This window comes from Oryx dammah, unplaced genomic scaffold (assembly GCF_014754425.2).
Source record: "Oryx dammah isolate SB20612 unplaced genomic scaffold, SCBI_Odam_1.1 HiC_scaffold_8, whole genome shotgun sequence".
Lineage (NCBI taxonomy): Eukaryota > Metazoa > Chordata > Mammalia > Artiodactyla > Bovidae > Oryx > Oryx dammah.
In genome coordinates, this window is record NW_024070192.1 from 35,828,057 (window position 1) to 35,851,285 (window position 23,229).

At 44.4% G+C, this 23,229-nt stretch overlaps 2 protein-coding genes across 2 annotated transcripts; both read right to left on the minus strand.

The window, feature by feature from the left end:
- Nucleotides 1-3,028: 3,028 nt before the first annotated feature.
- ZNF232 (zinc finger protein 232) lies at nt 3,029-7,811 on the minus strand. The gene is given in 4 exon segments (XM_040244442.1): nt 3,029-3,680; nt 3,682-3,787; nt 6,893-7,031; nt 7,259-7,811. Coding segments are annotated over 4 exon segments (1,416 nt in total). The 5' UTR covers nt 7,778-7,811.
- A 6,460-nt stretch (nt 7,812-14,271) lies between these two features.
- Nucleotides 14,272-18,992, minus strand: LOC120866647 (zinc finger protein 594-like). The gene is made up of 4 exons (XM_040244443.1): nt 18,938-18,992; nt 17,554-17,653; nt 16,252-16,321; nt 14,272-14,766 (listed from the first exon to the last, which is right to left on the minus strand). The coding sequence occupies exons 1-4, from the start codon at nt 18,990-18,992 to the stop codon at nt 14,272-14,274; spliced, it is 720 nt and encodes a 239-aa protein (XP_040100377.1).
- Between the last annotated feature and the right edge of the window lie 4,237 nt (nt 18,993-23,229).

A 23,229-nucleotide genomic window follows, 5' to 3' on the forward strand; every position in this document is an offset into this window, starting at 1 on the left:
AACTCTGCAGCAGCGGACAGCGCCGCGGAGTGGAAGTAGGAGAGAATGCTTCGGTTCTCCCATGGAGTAGGAAGCCCGCCTCCTCCCTGAGAGCTGGAGAGCCGGCTCCCTGAGAGCTGGGGAGGGGCGGCCGACGAGGCCAGCCAGGACGCGAGCTCATCCTTCCCCAGCCCCTGGCCGACCCTGCCACGTTCCTGTCTTCAGCTCCAGGCTTCTCACGGGGACTCGGCAGCGACTCTCATCTCTCCTGCTGTGCCGGCGACGAGAACGCTGATGTTCTACTTATTTTTACCACGCTTTGCAGGCAGTGATTTTCTCGGTGGACCCAACTTTGCCGGCACCGCTAAACCTTTAAGAAGTCGCCGAAGGCACTCGGCCGCCACTGCCTCCGGGACCAAGAGGAAGGAGCTGCGTCGAGTCAGGGCGCGAGCCCTGCAGCTGGGGCCGAGCTCGGAAACCAGGCAACTCTCCTCAGTGCGCTACCTGGCGGGCAGGGCGGGTGGCACGCCGCGCTGATTGGCCGAGGCCCGAGCTGCCTTTTTGCTGGTGACCAGTGGGGCGAGCGGAGAAGGCAATGGCACCCCACTCCAGTACTCTTGCCTGGAAAATCCCATGGACGGAGGAGCCTGGAAGGCTGCAGCCTATGGGGTCGCTGAGGGTCGGACACGACTGAGCGACTTCACTTTCGCTTTTCACTTTCATGCATTGGAGAAGGAAATGGCAACCCACTCCAGTGTTCTTGCCTGGAGAATCCCAGGGACGGGGGAGCCTGGTGGGCTGCCGTCTATAGGGTCTCAAAGAGTCGGACACGACTGAAGCGACTTAGCAGCAGCAGCAGTAGTGGGGCGAGAGGTCTGAGGGCCCGAAGTGAGCATCGGCCGCTGTACTACGCTGACCCCCCAAGTCGAGTCCAGGGGCGCCCACCACCCGGGACCTGGGCTGGTGTCATTCTCAGGTCGTTCGTGAGGATATTTCACATTTCAAGGTGGGATTTCTTACGCTGTTCCCAGATGTTCACTTACCGTCGTCCCCCAGGTGCCTTCCGACTTACAACCAGGCCTATTAAGATAATTATCTAATAACTAACTACTAAAATTTAACTTAGTGGCAGTGGGGAAGGACAGACTCAAGGTACAGAAGGCAGGTTTGGCTTCAGAAAGAAGAAAGCACTGTCCTCTGAGACTGCTAGAGGGACTAAGAAGACAGATGTGGAGGGGATGAGGGCAGGGGGCCCGCAGAGTTGATTATTTGATGCCTTTTGCTAAGAAATGTGGTTATACATTGGAGTGAGCAAAGGTCTGGGTCACCTTCCAAAGATTACCCAAAAAGTCATCAAGAAAGGACACAAACTTTTCTTTAACCCTGATCTGCTGGGTACATCGGCATTCTCTGAGCTGGGCTGTGGCGGGAAGGAGCTGAAACTTTGGTCATAGGAGGACTGTAATCCACACTCCACTCCCTCGTCTCCCAAGTGGGAGTCATCCTCTGCTTCCCTGATCCTACTCTGCCATTTCTGGGACCAGGACACTCCTTCCCCAGTCAACCGGCAGCACCAGGTTGCAGAAGTGGGGAGATGTTCCATGGGGTAGAGCACTGTTCATTGTCTTTCTAAATTGGTTCTCTCCTTCCCCTTGCGTTTTAATTGGTCAGACTGTCACCTAGCTGGAGGTGTTTTCCAGCGGTAGGTGGATGTGACAGTGTAACTGAATCTTCACCAAAATTCAGTTGGGGCACCTTCTGTAACACCTGGTGAAAAGGAAACTGCCTGTCCTTGAGACTGTTACTTCACTCTTCCTAGGAGCTGGAATGTGGATACAGAAATGATCCAGCATCAACCATGCAGGCAAACCCATGCTAGTCTAGGGGATGGAGGAGCAAGGTGGGTCCTTAGAGTATCTGGTGAAACTAAACTCAGTTGTCCCTTAGACCAGGGCTTGGCAAACTTTTCCTGTAAAGGCACCAGAAGTAAACATTACAGGCTTTGTGAGCCACACTTCTTTTTCCCCCCTTGCTTTTTACATTTAAAAATATAAAAGTGATTCTTAGCCTGTGGGCTATAAAAAAAAACTGGTCATGAGCTGGATTTGGCCTGTGGGCTGTTTGCTGACCACCAGCTCATGTCTGGACATTTATGTGAGAAAGAAATAAAAACTTGTATCAGAGAATCAGGAAGGCCTTTGCCACTAAAGGGCACTGGAGGGACAAAGCAAAAAGGGAGGGCTTCTGGTCCTGGTAGTTTTCCCTTCTTGTCTTTACCATGTGGCACCCATCCTCTGGTGAGTTTGCAGGTACCTCAACCAGGGGCTTCCTGCCCTGGCTTGTATCACAGATGAACTTTACAAGCCGGTGTCATGTTGGTCAATATTTAACATTTTTTTTTTTTTAAAGCTCTGACTTCCACAGTGAACTCCCACCATCACCAACTTCAATGCAGGCTGGTGAAAGGTGCAAACTGGCTGTTGCATGCCTCTACAGACCAGCTCTCATGCACCACTAGAGCAGCCACACCAGTCCAGAGTCCTGGGCTATTTGAGTGTGGCTCTCCCTAGAGGTAATAGCTGTTCCCCATGCTGCTGGTCCTGTATTCTTAAGATCTCTTTATCTCCTTTAATAGATCATTCCCCTTGACTAGTTAATACTTCTTTATATTAAACTTTCCCTGCTCAAATAACAAGTGTGGTTTCTGTCTCATGCTTGGACAGTTGTAGGTGGGACCCTGTCCCAACAGGCAGATTACTGTGGGGCTGAGGAAGGGCCAGGACCAAAGACCCATTCATAACAATACTAATATAGGACGGCCATCACCTGCACAGCGGCTCTGTGCCAGACCCATAACTCTGATGAAGTTGGCATGTTGGCTGTTACTCAAAGCCAAAGGTATGCTAGTTGATATAGTCATCTCAAATAGAGGGTATGAAGTGATGACCTGCAGGTAGTAAGACTAGATACAGTTTTTCCTAAATCAAGAAAGACACAGGAAAAATCTTAAAGAGCTTATAACTTTTATGGAATCTAGTCCTAAAACTGATTAGCCAAAAGTACAACTCTGCCTGAAGACTTTCTCACCCTCAGTCCACAGGGAAGGCTCTTCTCTGGCATGAACTCTTTGGTGTCTGATAAGCTTGGAACTCCATCTGTAGGCTTTCCCACATTCTTTACAGATGAAAGGTTTCTCTCCACTGTGGATTCTCAGACACTGACTTAGATAGGAGCTTTGACTGAAGGCTTTCCCACATTCATTACACTTGTAGGGCTTCTCCCCTGAATGAATCCTCTGATGCTGAACAAGATGAGCACTCCACCTGAAGGACTTCCCACAGGCATAGCACCTGTAGGGTTTCTCTCCTGTATGAATTCTCTGATGCTGAATGAGGTTTGAACTCTGGTTGAACATTTTCCCACAGTCACTGTACTTATAGATTTTCTCTCCAGAATGAATTCTCTGGTGGATGGTAAGGTGTGAGTTATAAATGAAGGCTTTACCACATTCACTGCATTTATGGTCTTTCTTCCCTGTGGGAGTTGTCTTATGGGTTACAATCATCTGTCTGAAGCTTTTCCCCTGAGTGGGGGACTCCCTCAGTCTCTCCCTTTTAAGATTTCTCTGCTGCTGCTCTAAAGGACCCTCACCTTCAGAGGTAGCTTCAAAGGTAGCGGTGCTGGTGGTGTTTTTCTCTGAGCACCTGTGATTCCACTTCAGTAATGGGTGGTTGTGGCAACTACCCTTTGTCCTTTGTCTCTGCATCATCTTCTGCAACGTTTGATGGAAACTGCAGATATACCTGTTTTGAGTGTACAGAGAAATGACACTCAGATTAGGATTTCTGGCATGAAAATAAAAGCTTGAAAAATATTCAGTATACATGTGACAGAATTCAGAAGGATAGTCACTTAAATATGAGGTCATCTCTTGGTTTTGGTAATGGGACTGTGTACGGGAAGCTTCTCCTTTTTTCCTCATCCCTCCTCCTTATCTTTTTTTTTTTTCCTAATTTTTTAATTTATGGAACACTGCAAAAGTGTTATTTGAAAAATAAAATAAATTTCAAGGCAGGATTTTTTTTAGGATTTAGTTACTCTTTAAAAATATGAGAAAAAGTTAATATTTTCAAGAAACTGGGGAGTGGTTAACTGATGTTGTATAGAAAAGGAAAAATGAGAATCACAAGGTGGTGGAAAAGGATGTTCCTAAAGGTGCAAAGACCCTGCCCCTCTGACTTTGTGATCTTCATCTCTTTCCAGTCAACCCTTGCTCCTCCAATCTGTAGTCACAGAAAAGGGTCCCCAACCAGCTGGCTCTTACCTGAAGGGATGACTGCCTGCTTGATGCTCTTGCCTTTCCCTTTGACCTGCTCTTTAAAAAAAGAAGAGACAAATGCTTTGCCTTTTCATCTTTAAAAGGTCTGTAACACTTTGTGGTTTTAATTGTCTGTAATGCTTTCTATAATCTAAAAGGGACAAACAGCAATGGCTATAAGGTAATGCCAAACTTTAAAAATACATATTTCTTTCCAGGTTAAATGCTTGTAGTTAAAGAAATATGAAACATGCTTACTAGAAAAAAAAATCAAACAATAGTTAGCTCTGAAGAGAGACATATGAAACATAGGTAAAGGAAACAAGGAAAACTGCAAGAAAGGGAAGGAAGTGGTGGGAAGTAAAAACATACTTTTGGAATAGACACTAAGATTAATCTCTGTTTTTTGTTTTTCCTGTTTTGTTGCTAATAAGAATTTGAATTTTCAGATGCTTCTGTCTTGTGGTGGTGGAGTTATGGTGTAAAACCAAGTGTTAAATAGAATTTTCTTGATTAGCAACATATTCATGTCACGTTCCAATGGTTTATGAGGTTATACAGTGCTCTGAAAGGACAGCGCATGGTCCTGAGGCTCTCAGTCTAGGGTCAGCCATAGACAGAGAGGAGAGGATCTTTATGGAGATGGATGAAAGCTGAGGAGGAAGTTGTTGTGGTAAATCTGAAGTGCAGAAGTGTAGACAAAAGAGAATTTCACATGGGGCTTTTAGATGGGGAGTAGGTGGTAGAGAAAGGTAATGACAGGCTGTGTCTCACATGGAATGCCTTACAGATTACAAAGTGTGTTTTGGAAGCCATGAAAAAGTTCAAAGAGAAACGATTTCCAAGCTGGCCTGTAGCTCAGGGTAGTGAAAATTGTGAGGCCAAAAGTGAATGAAGTACTTTCTGGTCCTGCTTCAGGGCTCTCAGGGCTTCCCCAGTGGCTCAGTGGTAAAGAATCCACCTGCAGTGCTGGAGACATGGGAGATACAGGTTTGATCCTTGGGTTGAGAAGACCTCTAGAAAAGGAGATGGCAACCCACTCCAGTATTCTTGCTTGAAAAATCCCATGGAGAGAGGAGCCTGGTGGGCTGCAGTCCATAGGGTCACAAAGAGTCGGACACGACTGAGCATGCATGCACTGAGGGCTTGCTAAACCAAGAGATGCTGGTGAGGTTTTATAGCCAGATATGCTAGAAATTCAGCAATACGTGAACCGTGAGCTTCCTGATGTTCAAGCTGGTTTTAGAAAAGGCAGAGGAACCAGAGATCAAATTGCCAACATCCGCTGGATCATGGAAAAAGCAAGAGAGTTCCAGAAAAACATCTATTTCTGCTTTATTGACTATGCCAAAGCCTTTGACTGTGTGGATCACAATAAACTGTGGAAAATTCTGAGAGAGATGGGAATACCAGACCACCTGACCTGCCTCTTGAGAAATCTGTATGCAGGTCAGGAAGCAACAGTTAGAACTGGACATGGAACAACAGACTGCTTCCAAATAGGAAAAGGAGTACGTCAAGGCTGTATATTGTCACCCTGCTTATTTAACTTCTATGCAGAGTACATCATGAGAAACGCTGGACTGGAAGAAACACAAGCTGGAGTCAAGATTGCTGGGAGAAATAGCAGTAACCTCAGATATGCAGATGACACCACCCTTATGGCAGAAAGTGAAGAGGAACTAAAAAGCCTCTTGATGAAAGTGAAAGAGGAGAGTGAAAAAGTTGGCTTAAAGCTCAGAAAACGAAGATCATGGCATCTGGTCCCATTACTTCATGGGAAATAGATGGGGAAACAGTGACTTTATTTTGGGGGGCTCCAAAATCACTGCAGATGGTGACTGCAGCCATGAAATTAAAAGATGCTCACTCCTTGGAAGGAAAGTTATGACCAACCTAGATAGCATATTCAAAAGCAGAGACATTACTTTGCCGACTAAGGTCCATCTAGTCAAGGCTATGGTTTTCCCAGTGGTCATGTATGGATGTGAGAGTTGGACTGTGAAGAAGGCTGAGTGCCGAAAAATTGATGGTTTTGAACTGTGGTGTTGGAGAAGACTCTTGAGAGTCCCTTGGACTGCAAGGAGATCCAACCAGTCCATTCTGAAGGAGATCAGCCCTGGGATTTCTTTGGAAGGAATGATGCTGAGGCTGAAACTCCAGTATTTTGGCCACCTCATGTGAAGAGTTGACTCATTGGAGAAGACTGATGCTGGGAGGGATTGGGGGCAGGAGGAGAAGGGGACGACAGAGGATGAGATGGCTGGATGGCATCACTGACTCGATGGATGTGAGTCTGAGTGAACTCCGGGAGATGGTGATGCACAGGGAGGCCTGGCGTGCTGTGATTCATGGGGTCGGAAAGAGTCGGACATGACTGAGTGACTGAACTGAACTGAACTGATGCTAGAAATTTAATCCTTAGAGCTACTACATAAGGTAGGTTATCATTATTCCTAATTTTGTGGGTGATGCGTCTCTCTCCTAAGTGATAAGAACAGTAAGGCCAGGATGATGACAGCTTCTGAGCTCCTGCTCTGTGCCCTTTATATTCCCTCCTCCTTCCCTCCCTCCCCACAGAATCCTGCTACTCAACACTCTCTGGGAAGGGCCAGGGCTCCATAGGCTGCAGCTGGAAGCTTGGTTTCTCCTGGGCTGCTCCCAGAGCTGCCTTCTCCCATCGCTCTTCCCATGCAGGCCTGGGACCTGGGGTTGATCAGGTACCACTTGGTTTCTGTGGGACCAAAGCCTTCAAGGAGACTTTAGAGAGCCTCCTCACAGCACAGGGGCAGGAAGAGGAGCTAGAGTCTCATTCAGGGCTTGAAGGCAGAAAAGACAGAGACATACACTCAATGTTCTACTTGGACCCAAACAGTTTTGAACTTGGCAACTCCCTCTACTACTGCCCCTCTTTCAGACTGGAAGGTCATTGATCTGGTTTCCACATGTTCCCCTTTCCACCTGGGGCCCTGGTTCATTGAGTCCTTTCTCTAAATCCTCCAGCACAGTCACAGCCTTCCCTCCACTCTTAGGGTGATGTCCCCGCACCCAGGATTGGAACTCCTTGGGCAGGATGGTCAGGAATTGTTCCAGTACCAGTAACTCTAGGATCTGTTCCTTGCTGTGACTCTCAGACCTCAGCCTCTCACAGCAGAGGGCCCTTAGTCGGCTCAGGGCCTCCCGGGGACCAGGAGTCTCTTGGTAACAGAGCTGCCTGAAGCGCTGGCGGAAGATCTCTTGACTAGGGGAGTGGTTCCCATGTAGTCTGTTCTCACATCCCCAAGTCTGTTCCTCTTCCTTTGGCTCCATCATCATAACCTTTTCTTGATCCTGTGTACCTAGAGGGGCCAGAGTTTTAGCTGCTGTTAGTGATACAGCCATCCTAGCTTGAACTGGCTCTGGAGAAGACCCATACCAACCAGAGTCTTTCAGGGGCATGCTGTCATATAAGCAGAACTTCTTTTTTTTTTTTTTTTTCATTCATTAAATACACACTCAGCATCTACCAAGAGCCAAACCCTGTACTATATCCTTTAATCTTTCCTTCTCCATCCCTCCTCAGATTCCTATTCCAGTGTCACTGCCTTTGAGAAAGCCTAGTAGACAGATACGTAAAGTGTTTTTTACACTACATATTACAACCTGATAAAGGATATAGTAGGAGAAAACAGCACGGGGGGTTGGGGAGAGGGGAGTGTTCTGGAACCTCACGGGAAGAAACAAGTTTGAAGCAAAAGCCAAGTTTCCAGAGCTCGGAGCTGAGCAACTTTCAGAGCAAGGTGACTTGCCTGTTTTCAATTATTGACTCTCAGAGGTGTTGGGAGTGGAGCCTCCTGCCAGATGGCTCCTTTACTCTTCCTAAAATTTCAGTAGTGGCCACAACAAAAGAACAGTTTAAATTTCCTCTAAGGCAATCTTATTCAAACGCCCAGGATCTGTAGCAGGGTCCTGTTAAGGGGCAGCTATTGGGCAAGACTTGGTCTCGGTAAGGTGTCCAGCGTCAGGAAAATCTGAAGGGAAAGCAGTGGAACGCACCCAGAGGCCATTAAAGGCACACAAACAGGGGCCACTGGCTACGGACGAGGGAGGCGCAGAAGAGGAGCGCGGAAGCCTGTGTCTAAGGGTGATGCCCCGGCGGCCAGTTCCCAGTTGAATTCCTGCACGTGGCACTGGGTACGAGGTCCGCCGGATCGCCTGGCCAGTTATAATTCCCCATCCTTCACATTAAGCCCTGGAATCTCCAGAGAAGAGGGGCACTGGGCCAGCCCCCGCCCTCCTCGAACCGTGGGGATCTGGACCCCTTTCCGTGCAAAGGCGCGCAATCTGTCCTCGGCTCCTCAAAGGGCTGCCCGCGGGGTGTGTTCACTGCAGAAACCGCTGCTGCCTTCCTGGACTGGCTACAGCAGACAGAGTATTAAAAAGCAGAGACATCACTTTGCCAACAAAGGTCTGTCTAGTCAAAGCTATGGTTTATCCAGTGGTCATGTATGGATATGAGAGTTGGACCATAAAGAAGGCTGAGGGCCGAAGAACTGATGCTTTTGAACTGTGGTGCTGGAGAAGACTCTTGACAGTCCCTTGGACAGCAAGGAGATCAAACCAGTCAATCCTAAAGGAAATCAGTCCTGAATATTCATTGAAGAACTGATGCTGAAGCTCCAATACTTTGGCCACCTGATGCGAAGAGCTGACTCACTAGAAAAGACTCTGACACTGGGAAAGGTTGAAGGCTGGAAGCAGAAGGGGATGACAGAGGACAAGATGGTTGGATGGCATAACCGACTCAATGGACATGACTTTGAGCAAGCTCTGGGAGATAGTGAAGGACAGGGAAGCCTGGCTTGCTGCAGTCCATAGGGTTGCAAAGAGCTGGACACAACTGAGCAACTGAAGAGTAACAACAACTACATCCCCTGTTAATGACAACAGATATAAAACAATTTAAAACTAACCTTAAGAAACTTTAAAAGCATAGTGAAATAAACCTAAAGAAGCAAAGAAGAGTGAATCAGTAAAGATAAAAAACAAATTTAAAAATAGAAGGGATAAATTCAAATGTTAATTTCTTTGAAAAGAGCAGCAAATAGATAAACTTGTTTAGAGCTTGATTAAGAACAAGAAAAATTAAGAATTGGAATGAGAAATAAAACATAACAACAGAATCAGAAGAGATGAAAATAATTAGAGACCATTTCACTCAGCTCTAGGGTAGGATATTGAAAAATCTAGATGAAATGATCTTTTAGCAAAATATAAATTACCAAAATTGTGTCCACCAGCTAGATGTGTATAAAACAACCCGATTCTGGGGGTACAAGATCTCAGGAAAATGCTAGAGAGCAATTACTTTTAGATATAACATGAAGTACCATTTTCTGGCAAACAACATTTCAAATGGGAATCACTAAAATACTTAACTAGGAGGAATTCCCTGGTGGTCCAATGGTTAGGACTCTGGTGCTTTCACTGCCTGGACCGAGTGCCATCCTTGTTGGGGGTACTAAGATTCCACAAGCCCAGTGAGGTGTGGCCAAACCTGCCACCTTCCCCTCCCCCAAAACACTTAACTAGAAACCAGTCACCAATTCAAAACAGATACTTTGACCAAGCAAAATATAATTTAACCTGAATTTTTTCTATACTGACTAGTTTATGGCTATATCTAGAGTGGAAAGAAAAGAAAGGAAATTACACATACTATGCTCTTATGATGACTATAGTTTTCAACAACCAACACAAAACTAGAAAATTATAAACATGCATGTTCATTCAAACATTTATTGAAAAACAATTATTTATGTAAAACTAGGTCTGGGCTACAGGTGAGGGGATACAAAAACATGGCTCCCTGCTTTCAAAAAGCTTAAGTGTAGGAAGTGTAAAGAAAACAAGAGAATATACATAAAAGATTTACAGTGTAATAATGGCTTCTTGTAAGCTCTGAGGCCAGAGAAACAAAGGACTTTGGTTTGTTCATTCAAACAAGCCATGCTTCAGTGCTTGAATTTTGCTTGCAATAAACAATGTGGGGAAAAAAGTGCTAAGGCATTTTTCTTTAAAGAATTGAGTGTGTGTTCATCAGAACCTGTCAGACATGTCCATGTTTAAAGAAAAAAGTTATTTTAAGTGATAGGGACTCTGAAAGCTGCAAGGGGTCAAGACAACCTGAGATAAGAGTTAGGACAATGCATTAGCTGTTAGCTGTTTAGAGGCAGTAATTAGACCAGGCCTCAAACTGGAAGCTTTCATGAAGTGAGAGACAAGTCAGTATGAGAGAGCATATTAAATGCCAAGCCAAGAACTTTCACTTTAGTAAAACAGACAGCCACTGGCTCCTTTTTGAATGCGAGTCTGCATTTGTGTGTGAGATGATAAAAGCAGTATTTGAAGAAAATCAAGTAGTGGTGTACACGATGGATTAAAAAGGTGAACAGTTCCAAGACAACTAGAACAGTAATGGAAAACCAAGGCTGAGAGAAGTCTTGTTCACTTTCACCCTCAGGATCTCAAGGTGCTGCCAGATTTGATCTAGAGATTCTTTATGCTAAAAGGAAAGAAAGCACATTGGGGGTCAGGGGGTGGTACAGTCTCCTTGATCACACATCCAAAAAATGCATGGATACCCTTCAGAAGTAATCAGGAGAAATCATTATACCCAAGATTCTAACAAAACTCCAGAGACAGACAAACCAGTCCCTCCAAATTTGTCCCTAGTTGTTTAAGGTCTTCACAATAGGCTTAATTCATGTACATGGCTGACCAGAATTTTAGGTCTTCTAATCTTCTCAACTTCAGACATAGGAAGAAAGTTCTTCCAAACCTTTATTTCATCAGAGATTCAGAAACTGAAATGAGAAATGACTTGTACTGTAGCTGCAGCCAAGGGACATCAACATATTACCTGCTCTATTTTCAACATTCTCAACTGCTACATTCAAACCCATCCTGCTTCAGTGAGGAAATGAGTTGAAGAAAAGAAGCCAAATAAGGAGTAGATTTAGTGACCAGTGTCACTAGTGTGTTTGGTAGATTTGATAGTGTGTTGGGAGAGGAACCTCAATGGCATGAGAAAGAGAGTTTTTGGCTACACCATGTGGTTTGTGGGGATCAGGGATTGAACCTGAGCCCAAGGCAGTGAAAGAACCGAGTCCTAACCACTGGACTTCCAGGGGATTCCTCCGTAGCCAGCTTTCAGGGATGGTGTGGATGGGCTTCTCCACTTTAAGACATCCCACTACTGTTCAGGATGCCCTTATGGAGGAGCCTAGCCCCCAGTAACTTTAAGACCCCTTAACTTTAAGGGGTCATCTTCTTTACATCAGCCACAACACAGCACTGTGTTCTTACACATCTTTTACTTTGCCTGTAAATACTTCATCTTCTGTTTTAAAATGGTTAAGGCTCAAGATGCCCTTCTGTGTGTCAACAGTAGATTTCAGTTTTCTCATTTAAAGCTCACAATTACACCAGGAAATAGATTATTTTATCACCATTTTATTAGTGAGGAAAATAAGGATCAGAAGGGTTACATAATTTGTTCCAGGTCTTGAGGCCAACATGTCCTACTGGGATTCAAACCTACATCTGTGTTCCCTCCATTACACCACACTGCTTTTCCTGAAATAGTTCATCAAACTAGCTTTCTATCAGACTCTGGGTTCCCATTGGGATGCACTGCCACTACCCATATCACACTGAAATGCTTCCTTAAATGGCCCCTGGTGACTGGTGTTATAAATATCCAAGGGCAGGGCTTCTCAACCATGGCACTGTTGACACTTAGGGTCAGATAATTCTTTTTTGGGGGTAGAGTGAGCTATGTATTGTAAGATATTTAGCAACATTACTGCTTTTTAGATGCCAATATTTTCTTCCCAGTTGTGACAACCAAAATGTCTCTGGGACATTGCCAAATGCCCCCTGGGAAGCAAAAATCACCCCAGTTGAGAACCACTGATCCCCTCTGTGCATCTCACAAGCTATTCCCACTGAGGAAAGATATAGGTTGAAATTCTCACCTTACAGTGTCTCATTCGGTAACTTTCTTGTCTGCTGATACGTGTAAGTTCATATATAATCTACCAGTAGTTCTTGGTACAAGAAATATTTGACAATTGTGTTTGACTGCACAGATAGGCAGGGCCTGATTACCAATATAAGTTATCAGATTAAAGATGACTAATCTCTTTCAGAGTTCTGCTTAGAGTTTCCAATTCTCAAATAATTACAAAGCTCTGGTTCAAGACAAAACCACTCTCCTCTAATCTCTTCACCTTCCAAAGTCGTTGCTTTAATTCCTACCAACTCAAGTCACCTAAATGCTCTGCCCTGGCACTCAGTCTAGTCTTATTTCCAACACCCATTGTCCTTTCCTTTGCTCTTTCATTTCCTGATACTACTAGTCATTATCATTCTTTCTCTGGGGAACACTTCACTTGGCTCTTGTATCCTGGCTTTCAGCTTTCCTATTGTCAAGCCATTTCTTTTGGTTTTTGATTCCTCTCAATTAATGGTTCATTCTAATTAGTATTATCACATATGCATAAGCATATAAGGGGATAAAAGGGGAATATGTATAAAATATATAGCTAACAGGAAGAGCTCATCCCAGAGAGATTTAATGACCCTAAAGTACTTAAAGCAGATTTATACTTGTCACTAGACTAGGTAGTCAAGATTGAAATGGCTCCTTCCATGAAGAAGTTAGTTTGGGGGTTGTTGGCAAAGTGATTTCTAATGATGTTAACAACAATGGAAGTCCCCTGAAACAGTCTCAAGTAATTGTATCCTCTGGATCATATGCCAGTTTCAGATGTGAAGCAGAGAAAAGGTGATTATGTCCAAGAGCTTGCTCACATTACACTTACATGTTTTCCATCCATTAGGGCTCTTCGAATGTTTTCCTACTTTCAAATGGTTTTCAGCAGTAAAAACCCTTTACTGTGCAATAAGACGTGGTCTCCGTCAAGCTTTTCCTACATTAGGTTTCTGTTTCCTATTAGAGTAAGTCATATTTAAGGACTCTCTTGTGTTCCCCAAGCTCCTTTCCAGTGTGAAGTTTCTGATGTTTAAGAAAAGCTGTGTGCCTGCTGAAGGCCTTCCCACAGTGGCTACATTCAAAGGCTTTCTCTCTCCAGTGTGAATTCTCTGGTGACTAACAAGGTGTGAGTTCTGGCAGAAGGCCTTCTCACACTCAGGGCATTCATAGGGTTTCTCGCCAGTGTGAACACAGTGGTGTTTAATGAGATCTGAGCTGTCCCTAAAAGATTTCCCACGTTTATTGCACACATAAGGTTTTTCTCCACTATGAATTCTGTGACGTTTCATAAGATCTGAGCTCTGATTGAAAGTTTTCCCACATTCCTTACATTCATAGGGTTTCTCTCCTGAGTGAGTTACCTGATGTTGGGTGAGGTCTGAGCTGCCTCGAAAAGTTCTACCACACTGACTGCACTGATAAGCTTTCTCTTCTTGTTGAATTCTCTGCTCTTCTCTAAGCAATTTTTCCTTGCTGAATGTTTTCCCAACTTCCTTAAGTTTCTCTCCAGTATGAAGTCTCTGATGCTTGAGAAAAGCTGTGTGCCAGATGAAAGCTTTTCTGCATTCCTTACATTCACAAGGTTTCTCACCACTGTGGATTCTGTCATGCTGGATGAGGAGCGAACGTTGCCGGAAGGCTTTCCCACATCCATTGCACTGATAGGGTTTATCTCCATTGTGAATTTTCTGATGTGTCATAAGGTGCAACCTCTGGCCAAAGGCTTTCCCACATTCACTGCATTCATAGGGTTTCTCTCCAGTGTGAGTTCTCCAATGCCAAATTAGATCTGAACTTCCCTGGAAAGATTTTCCACACTTAGTACAGTCATAAGATTTTTCTTCCCTGAGCATTCTCTGTTGTTGGATAAGATCCAGGTCAGAAGTACAGGCTTTTTCACATTCAAGTTCCCTGCCAGTGTGTAACCCCTGCTGTTTCAGAAAGGCTGTGCACCACTGAAGGATTTCCCACATTTGCAACATTCATGGGGTCTCTCCCCACTGTGGAGTCTCTGGTGTTCAGTGAGGCAGGAGCACTGCCTGAAGGTCTTTTCACAGTTGCTGCACTTGTAGGGTTTCTCTCCAGTATGAAATCCCTGATGTGTGACCAGGTGTGAGCTTTGACTGAAAGTCTGTCCACATTCATAACATTCATAGGGTTTCTCTCCAGTGTGAGTTCTGTGATGAATAATAAGATCTGAGCTTTGATTGAAGGCCTTCCCACATTCATTGCATACATATGGCTTCTCTCCAGTGTGAATTCTCTGATGCAGGACAAGGTTCAAGCTCCCCTTGAAGGCCTTCCCACACTCTTTACATTCATAGGGATTCTCAGCCTTATGAATTCTCTTATGTCGAACCAGGTTGGAGCTCTGATTGAAGTCTTTTCCACATTCATGACATATACAAGGTTTCTTTCCTGTATGAATTCTCTGATGTATAATAAGATTTGAACTTTGATTAAAGTCTTTTCCACATTCACTACATACATATGGTTTCTTTCCTGTATGAATTCTCTGATGTATAATCAGGTTTGAGCTTCGATTGAAAGTTTTTCCACATTCCTTACATTCATAGGTTTTCTTTACATTATCAATTTTCTGATGTTATTTCTGACTTTTGTTTGAAGCTCTGACCACAGACTTCATATCTGTGGGCTCTTTCTCCTGCAGAAAGGATTTTTTCTCTTTGCTTACATCCATGGCCTCTCTCTCCTGCAATCATTTTTTTGGGGATCACATTCACTTCCCTGATACCTCTCTCTTGGGAAGAGGGATGTCTCACTGTATCATCTAAGGAGCTTACCCAATACCTCAATAACCTGTCCTCAGGATCATCGGTTTCAAATAACCCACATTCCTGGGAGATCTGTCTTTGGAGTCTTTCTCATACAGTCCTTGCTGAATCTTTTTCTTCTAAAATTTCCGTCTTTGACTTCCAATCTTTTATCTTACTTCTGGTCTCAGAATCTGAAATGATAAGCAGACCATTCTATAATTCCTAAAATACAAATTTCACCTCTTTCCTACAGCAGAAAGTCTTAAGAGGCAGATAGAGGGAAGAACAAGAAACTTAGAAGAAGACTCTTCCCTGCTGGCTCTTCCCTCTTCCCCACTGAGATTTAGACATTTTTCAGAGGGATTGTGGCTATCACAGGAACACACACTCTATTGATGGAGAAGAAACCTACTGGGGTGCAGGCTGGAGCTGGTGTGTAGGAGTGGCCTGCAGGGTGGTGGAGGAATTCACTGGAGGAGGTGGGCAGTCTGGAGCTGGAAGTGGCCTGTTTGATGGTGTAGGAACCTGCTGGGCCCTGTGTCCAGGCCAGAATGGGTTCACAGGAAGCAACCACTAGGGTGAGTGCCAATCACCCTAGCTGATCTGCTGGCAACCACACCAATAAATAAATAGCACACCAGCACCAGCAAGAGAAGTTCCTTCCTTTTCCTATGGCCTTGCATTTCCCTCCAGCAACCTCTGTTGACAAAATATAAGTCTTGTACCAGCTGGCAAAGGAGATGGTTCAGATCTAGTAACATAAGCAAAGCAAAGAAGGGTAGATTTGGAGTCAAGATATGATAAATTAAGAACTGGTGCACTAACACTGCTATATTTAAAATGGATAATCAACAAAGACCTATTGTATAGCACATGGAACTCTGCTCAATGTTATGTCCCAGACTGGATTGAAGAGGGGTTAGAGGGAGAATGGATAGATGTATATATATGGCTCACTCCCTTTGCTGTTCACATGAAACTACCAGAACATTGTTAATCGGCTATACCCCAATATAAAATAAAAAGTTTAAAGTTACAAAAAAAAAAAAGACAAAAAAACTGGGTAGTGGGAGTGAAAGAGTGGGGGTGAGAGGGAGGAGCTGGTGAATTCCACTTCAGACATGTCATATTTGACTTACCTGTGAGGTATCCAAGAGGAAACTTCTGAGAAGCTGATGGATCAGCAGGTCAGGAACCCAGGAGGAAAATCTAGAATGGACACACAGATTTTGGAATTATCAGTATATAAGTAGTATCTGAAGCAGAAAAGTGACCCTGGTGATTACAGCTTAGAGGCAGCTTCAGTTCAGTTCAGTTCAGTTCAGTCACTCAGTCGTGTCCGACTCTTTGCGACCCCGTGAATCGCAGCACGCCAGGCCTCCCTGTGCATCACCATCTCCCGGAGTTCACTCAGACTCATGTCCATCAAGTCGGTGATGCTATCCAGCCATCTCATCCTCTGTTGTCCCCTTCTCCTCCTGCCCCCAATCCCTCCCAGCATCAGAGTCTTCTCCAATGAGTCAACTCTTTGCATGAGGTGGTCAAAGTACTGGAGTTTCAGCTTTAGCATCATTCCTTCCAAAGAAATCCCAGGGCTGATCTCCAAGATGCTGCTCTGCCCTTGGCAAGACTTTCCTAGCTTCAAGTGTTACTGCCCAGGAAGGAGGAGGCTGCGGGAGTGTGGGAGACATGACTGGCGCCTTCCTGGCCTTGGCTCCGTTCTTGCCTTTCCTTTCGACCTAGGACCCAGGCCTACTGGGGGAGGGGTTCGGGTCTGGGTGTTCCACACTGGTTGGATCTCCTTGCAGTCCAAGGGACTCTCAAGAGTCTTCTCCAACACTACAGTTCAAAACCATCAATTCTTCGGCGCTCAGCTTTCTTCACAGTCCAACTCTCACATCCATACATGACCACAGGAAAAACCATAGCCTTGACTAGACGGACCTTTGTTGGCAAAGTAATGTCTCTGCTTTTGAATATGCTATCTAGGTTGGTCATAACTTTTCTTCCAAGGAGTAAACATCTTTTAATTTCATGGCTGCAATCACCATCTGCAGTGATTTTGGAGCCCCAAAAATAAAGTCTGACACTGTTTCCACTGTTTCCCCATCTATTTCCCATGAAGTGATGGGACCAGATGCCATGATCTTCGTTTTCTGAATGTTGAGCTTTAAGCCAACTTTTTCGCTCTCCTCTTTCACTTTCATCAAGAAGCTTTTTAGTTCCTCTTCACTTTCTGCCATAAGGGTGATGTCATCTGCATATCTGAGGTTATTGATATTTCTCCCGGAAATCTTGATTCCAGCTTGTGCTTCTTCCAGCCCAGCGTTTCTCATGATGTACTCTGCATAGAAGTTAAATAAGCAGGGTGACAATGTACAGCCTTGATGTACTCCTTTTCCTATTTGGAACCAGTCTGTTGTTCCATGTCCAGTTCTAACTGTTGCTTCCTGACCTGCAGGGTTCTGAAAAGAACTGGGCTTCGAAGCCAGCAGAGCCAAGTTAGAGTCCCAGCTTCTTCATCTCCCCCAACCATCATTTCTGCAAATGTAAAAAACAGAAATATCACTTATTCCAAAGTGTTATTGTACACATTAAAAACAAACAAACAAACAAACAAAACCACCCCGGGAATTCCAAGTCCAGTGGTTAGGACTTGGCACTTTCACAGCTGTGACCTGGTTGAGAAACTAAGATGCTGTAAGCTGCATGGCAGAGTAAAAACCAAAAAACCCACCTCAATGTACAGAAAGCCACACATCACTACAGTGTAAGCCTCCTAAGAGTGTAAGCTCCATGGGGGTGGGGGTCTTTATTTTGTGCAGTGTTGGACCACTACCTGGACCATAGTGGGTGCTCAATTAAAAAATCATTGAATAAGTGAATAGTAGGTTATCTCTCTTCCCCCTTCCCCTTGACTAAATAATTCCTGAAATTCTTGTCTCCATTGGCTTCCATAATGCACGATACTCTACCCACTCTACTTTTTCATTGTCTTTACCCTTTCAGCTTTTCCAGCCATTATGTTGGTGTTACTAGGCTCAGTTCCTAGTCCTCCCCTTTTATATTCTGTATCTAAATGACCATATCAACTCTGGCTTCAGTGATCACCTTTGTCCAAAATGAATCATAAATCTAAAACTCCAACCCCTCACACTGTAGCCTATATTCACAATTCATCTCCAGTCCAGTGTCTTACGGACAGTCAAGAAGAATCAAAGGCATAAAATGAACTCATCATTTTGCTTCTAAATGTATTCCCCCTTCTTACAGCTGTTTCTGCCCAAATGACTAGTTTTCATTGAATAAATATTTAATCTGCCTACAGTGGCAACCCACTCCAGTACTCTTGCCTGGAAAATCCCATGGACGGAGGAGCCTGGTAGGCTGCAGTCCATGGGGTCACGAAGAGTCGGACACGACTGAGAGACTTTACTTTCACTTTTCACTTTCATTCATTGGAGAAGGAAATGGCAACCCACTCCAGTGTTCTTGCCTGGAGAATCCCAGATGGGGGAGCCTGTTGGGCTGCCATCTATGGAGTCACACAGAGTCGGACACGACTGAAGCGACTTAGCAGCAGCAGCAGCAACAGTGAGCCTACAGTGTCCAGTCACTGTTCTAGGCCCTGAGATATTCTGGTGAAGAAGCCCCTATTGGGGCTTGTACTTTTCTAAGCCAGAAACACAGTAGTTTACCAAAAATGTGATCCACACAGCAGCAACATCAGCCTCAACCAGGAGCTTGGTAAAATGCAAATTCTGAAGCATCGTCAAGGCCCACTGGATCAGTCTGTTGGGGAGGGGCCCAGCAATATGTGCTCACCCAGCTCACGCTGCAGGTGATTCTTTAGCTTTGCTACAATCTGAGAAGCACTCATGTAGTCATTGTGGACTTCTCTATCCCTTCTGTCTGTATATTTTACCTAATTCTGAAAACTGCTCCAACTCCATCTTAACTCAAAATGTTCTCATTCCATGCTTGGATTCTTGTAAAATCTCTAAACATGTTTTCTGGCTCCAATCAGTGCTGAGAACACTGTCAAATGAAATAATTTTCTAAGGCATGGCTAAGACCAATGAGTAAAAATCTATCATGATTTCTTCTATCACCCATTAAAGGAAAAATAGCTTCTCGTTGACTCACAGAGCTGGATTATATCCTAGGGTTGCCATGACAAAGTCCCATGAACCAGGTGACTTAAAAGAACAGGAATTTCTTCTCTTACAGTTCTGGAAGTTAGAAGTCTGAAAGGAAGGTGTTGCCTGGGTGGCTTCCTCCCGAAGGCTCCTAGGGGTAACTGGTCCAGGTCTCTCTCCTAGCTTCTGGTGACAGCAGGCAATCCTTTTGTTCCTTGCTTTGCAGATGCAGTACTCCAGCGTATGCCTCCATCTTCATGTGGCATTCTGTCTCTTCATTTGGCCATCTTCTTATAAGGACACTGGTCATATTGAAGTAGGGGCCCATTCTACTTCCAGCATAACCTCATCTTACCCAGCTACATCTGCAATGGCCCTGTTTCCAAATAAGGTCACCTTCTGAGGCATGAGGGGCTAAGACCTCAACATATCCTTTTGGGGGATACAATTTAACCCATAGCAATAGCCCTGCTCTATGATTCCCTAAGAGCAAACCTATGCTCTCAAGTCCTAACATTCCCATATACTAGGCTTCTTCCCATTCTGTCCCTTTGCCCATGACTCTCCTACTTGTGCTCCTTCCTACTCTCCTTCATCTACATCAAGATCAAATGTGGCAAAAGGCCAAGCAGTTCATCAGAATGAGTGACATAAACTAGGTGGTAAATGACAGCTTGTACTTTGCTTCAATGTCTGGGAGACAATGATTAGTGGGGACTGGGTATCTGAAAATCTTATACTGAGTCTAAAGGAGGGAACTGCTACTCAATTCCTGCTAATTGTACCATGCAGACACGTGGGTCCTGTTTGGCCACATCTTCTGATTTTCCAAGAGATGCTAAAAACCCAGACTTTTCAGTGAGTGGATGTGAAAGAAATTTTCTGATTTTAAAATATTGGCCACTAGTTCAAGTAAAAACAAACAGCATGAGTCAAGAAAATTTGTCTAGAGGGAACTCCCTGATGGTCAAGTGGTTAGGACTTGGCACTTCCACTGCTATGGCTGGAGTTCAATCCCTGGTCAGAAACCAAGATCCTCACAAGCTGCAGGGTGAGGCTAGGAAAAAAAAAGAAAAAGTGTCTACAAAGTAATCTGGCCCAGGGGCCAAACTTTTACTATCTCTGACTTACACAAATACCTTCCAGGTTTCAGGCTCACCTTAGTTAATATCTTCTACTATTTCAATCCTTATTATTATTATTATTTCAATCCTTTAAATTCTTATTCATGCATTAGATGATGCTACACAAGACAAGAGGGGCTTCCCTAGTGGCTCAGATGGTAAAGCATCTGCCTGCAATGCGGGAGACCTGGCTTTGATCCCTGGGTCGGGACGATCCCCTGGAGAAGGAAATGGCAACCTACTCCAGTACTCTTGCCTGGAAAATTCCATGGATGGAGGAGCCTGGTAGGCTACAGTCCATGGGATCGCTAAGAGTCGGACACGACTGAGCAACTTCACTACTGCATAAGACAAGAGTCCCTATCTAGGGGCCTGGAAGACTTAGACACGAAACCAGGTAGTAAGTGCTTGTGAAACAGACCCTTGTTTAACTAAACAAGCTAAAAAAGATGAACAGTTTAAAGTGAGAGATGGCAATCCTGGGAGGCTAGCCAAAGAAAATGACTTTTGCAGCTATACCTAAAAAAATATACAGAACTTCACAAAGAAGAGACCAGCCCAAGTCCCTCCTTCTCTGAGCTCCAACAGTACAAACATTTTAGATCAGGTATTAGAACGTGTCTGAACCATACAGTTCATTCCTGTGGTTCAGTCTAGTTTTCCCAACAGGGCTGTCCGTTACTCCTGGAGCATAGAAATCCAATCTTGTACTTGAAGTTACATCTACAAACGCGCTTGGCATAGCACTGGACAAGGAACAAGGTCAGTTCATGCCTGGGGGTTGATTCTGGGCCTGGGAGAGATATGGTTTGCAGAGCTCACAGGAGGGAACTGGAACAGAAAGTAAAAAGGGGACACGGCGGAGGAGAGGGGAGTTGAAGATGGGGATGGGTGGGGCGTGCTGAGACCAAAATGAGGGCCAAGGGCTTAGAAGGCCTGACGGTGCCCATCCGGTGCCTAGGTCCTGAAAGCTGCAAACTCTCCTTTTTTGGAGATGTTGGTGCTGCTGCTAAGTCACTTCAGTCATGTCCAAATCTGTGCGACCCCATAGACGGCAGCCCAACAGGCTCCCCTGTCCCTGGAATTCTCCAGGCAAGAACACTGGAGTGGGTTGCCATTTCCTTCTCCAATGCATGAAAGTGAAAAGTGAAAGTGAAGTCGCTCAGTCGTGTCTGACCCTCAGCGATCTCACGGACTGCAGCCTTCCAGGCTCCTCTGTCCATGCGATTTTCCAGGCAAGAGTACTGGAGTGGGTTGCCACTGCCTTCTCCGTTTGGAGATGTTAGGTAGTTAGAATTGAGTGCAGCACTTTCATAGCATCATCTTTCAGGATTTGAAATAGCTCAACTGGAATTCCATCCCTTCCACTAGCTTTGTTTGTAGTGATGCTTCCTAAGGCCCACTTGACTTCACATTCCAGGATGTCTGGCTCTAGGTGAGTGATCACACCTAGTGATTATCTTGGTCGTGAAGATCTTTTTTGTATAGTTCTTCTGTGTATTCTTGCCACCTCTTCTTAATATCTTCTGCTTCTGTTAGGTCCATACCATTTCTGTCCTTTATGGAGCCCATCTTTGCATGAAATGTTCCCTTGATATCTCTAATTTTCTTGAAGAGATCTCTAGTTTTTCCCATTCTGCTGTTTTCCTCTATTTCTTTGCATTGATCCCTGAGGAAGGCTTTCTTATCTCTCCTTGCTATTCTTTGGAACTCTGCATTCAGATGCTTGTATCTTTCTTTTTTTCCTTTGCTTTTCGCTTCTCTTCTGTTCACAGCTATTTGTAAGGCCTCCTCAGACAGCCATTTTTCTTTTTTGCATTTCTTTTCCATGGGGATGGTCTTGATCCCTGTCTCCTGTACAATGTCACGAACCTCTGTCCATAGTTCATCAGGCACTCTATCTATCAGATCTAGTCCCTTAAATCTATTTCTCACTTCCACTGTATAATCATAAGGGATTTGATTTAGGTCATACCTGAATGGTCTAGTGGTTAGGACTGGAAAAGGTCAGTTTTCATTCCAATCCCAAAAAAAGGAAATGGCAAAGAATGCTCAAACTACCCCACAATTGCACTCATCTCACACACTAGTAAAGTAATGCTCAAAATTCTCCAAGCCAGGCTTCAACAGTATGTGAACCAGGAACTTCCAGATGTTCAAGCTGGTTTTAGAAAAGGCAGAGGAACCAGAGATCAAATTGCCAACATCCACTGGATCATCAAAAAAGCAAGAGAGTTCCAGAAAAACATCTATTTCTGCTTTATTGACTATGCCAAAGCCTTTGACAGTGTGGATCACAATAAACTGGAAAATTCTGAAAGAGATGGGAATACCAGACCACCTGACCTGCCTCTTGAGAAACCTATATGCAGGTCAGGAAGCAACAGTTAGAACTGGACATGGAACAACAGACTGGTTTCAAATAGGAAAAGGAGTATGTCAAGGCTGTACATTGTCACCCTGCTTATTTAAATTCTATTCAGAGTTCATCATGAGAAACACTGGGCTGGAAGAAGCACAAGCTGGAATCAAGATTTCTGGGAGAAATATCAATAACCTCAGATATGCAGATGACACCACCCTTATGGCAGAAAGTGAAGAGGAACTAAAGAGTCTCTTGATGAAAGTGAAAGAGGAGAGTGAAAAAGTTGGCTTAAAGCTCAACATTCAGAAAATGAAGATCATGGCATCTGGTCCCATCACTTCATGGGAAATAGATGGGGAAACAGTGGAAACAGTGTCAGAGTTTATTTTGGGGGGCTCCAAAATCACCGCAGATGGTGACTGCAGCCATGAAATTAAAAGACGCTTACTCCTTGAAAGGAAAGTTATGACCAACCTAGATAGCATATTG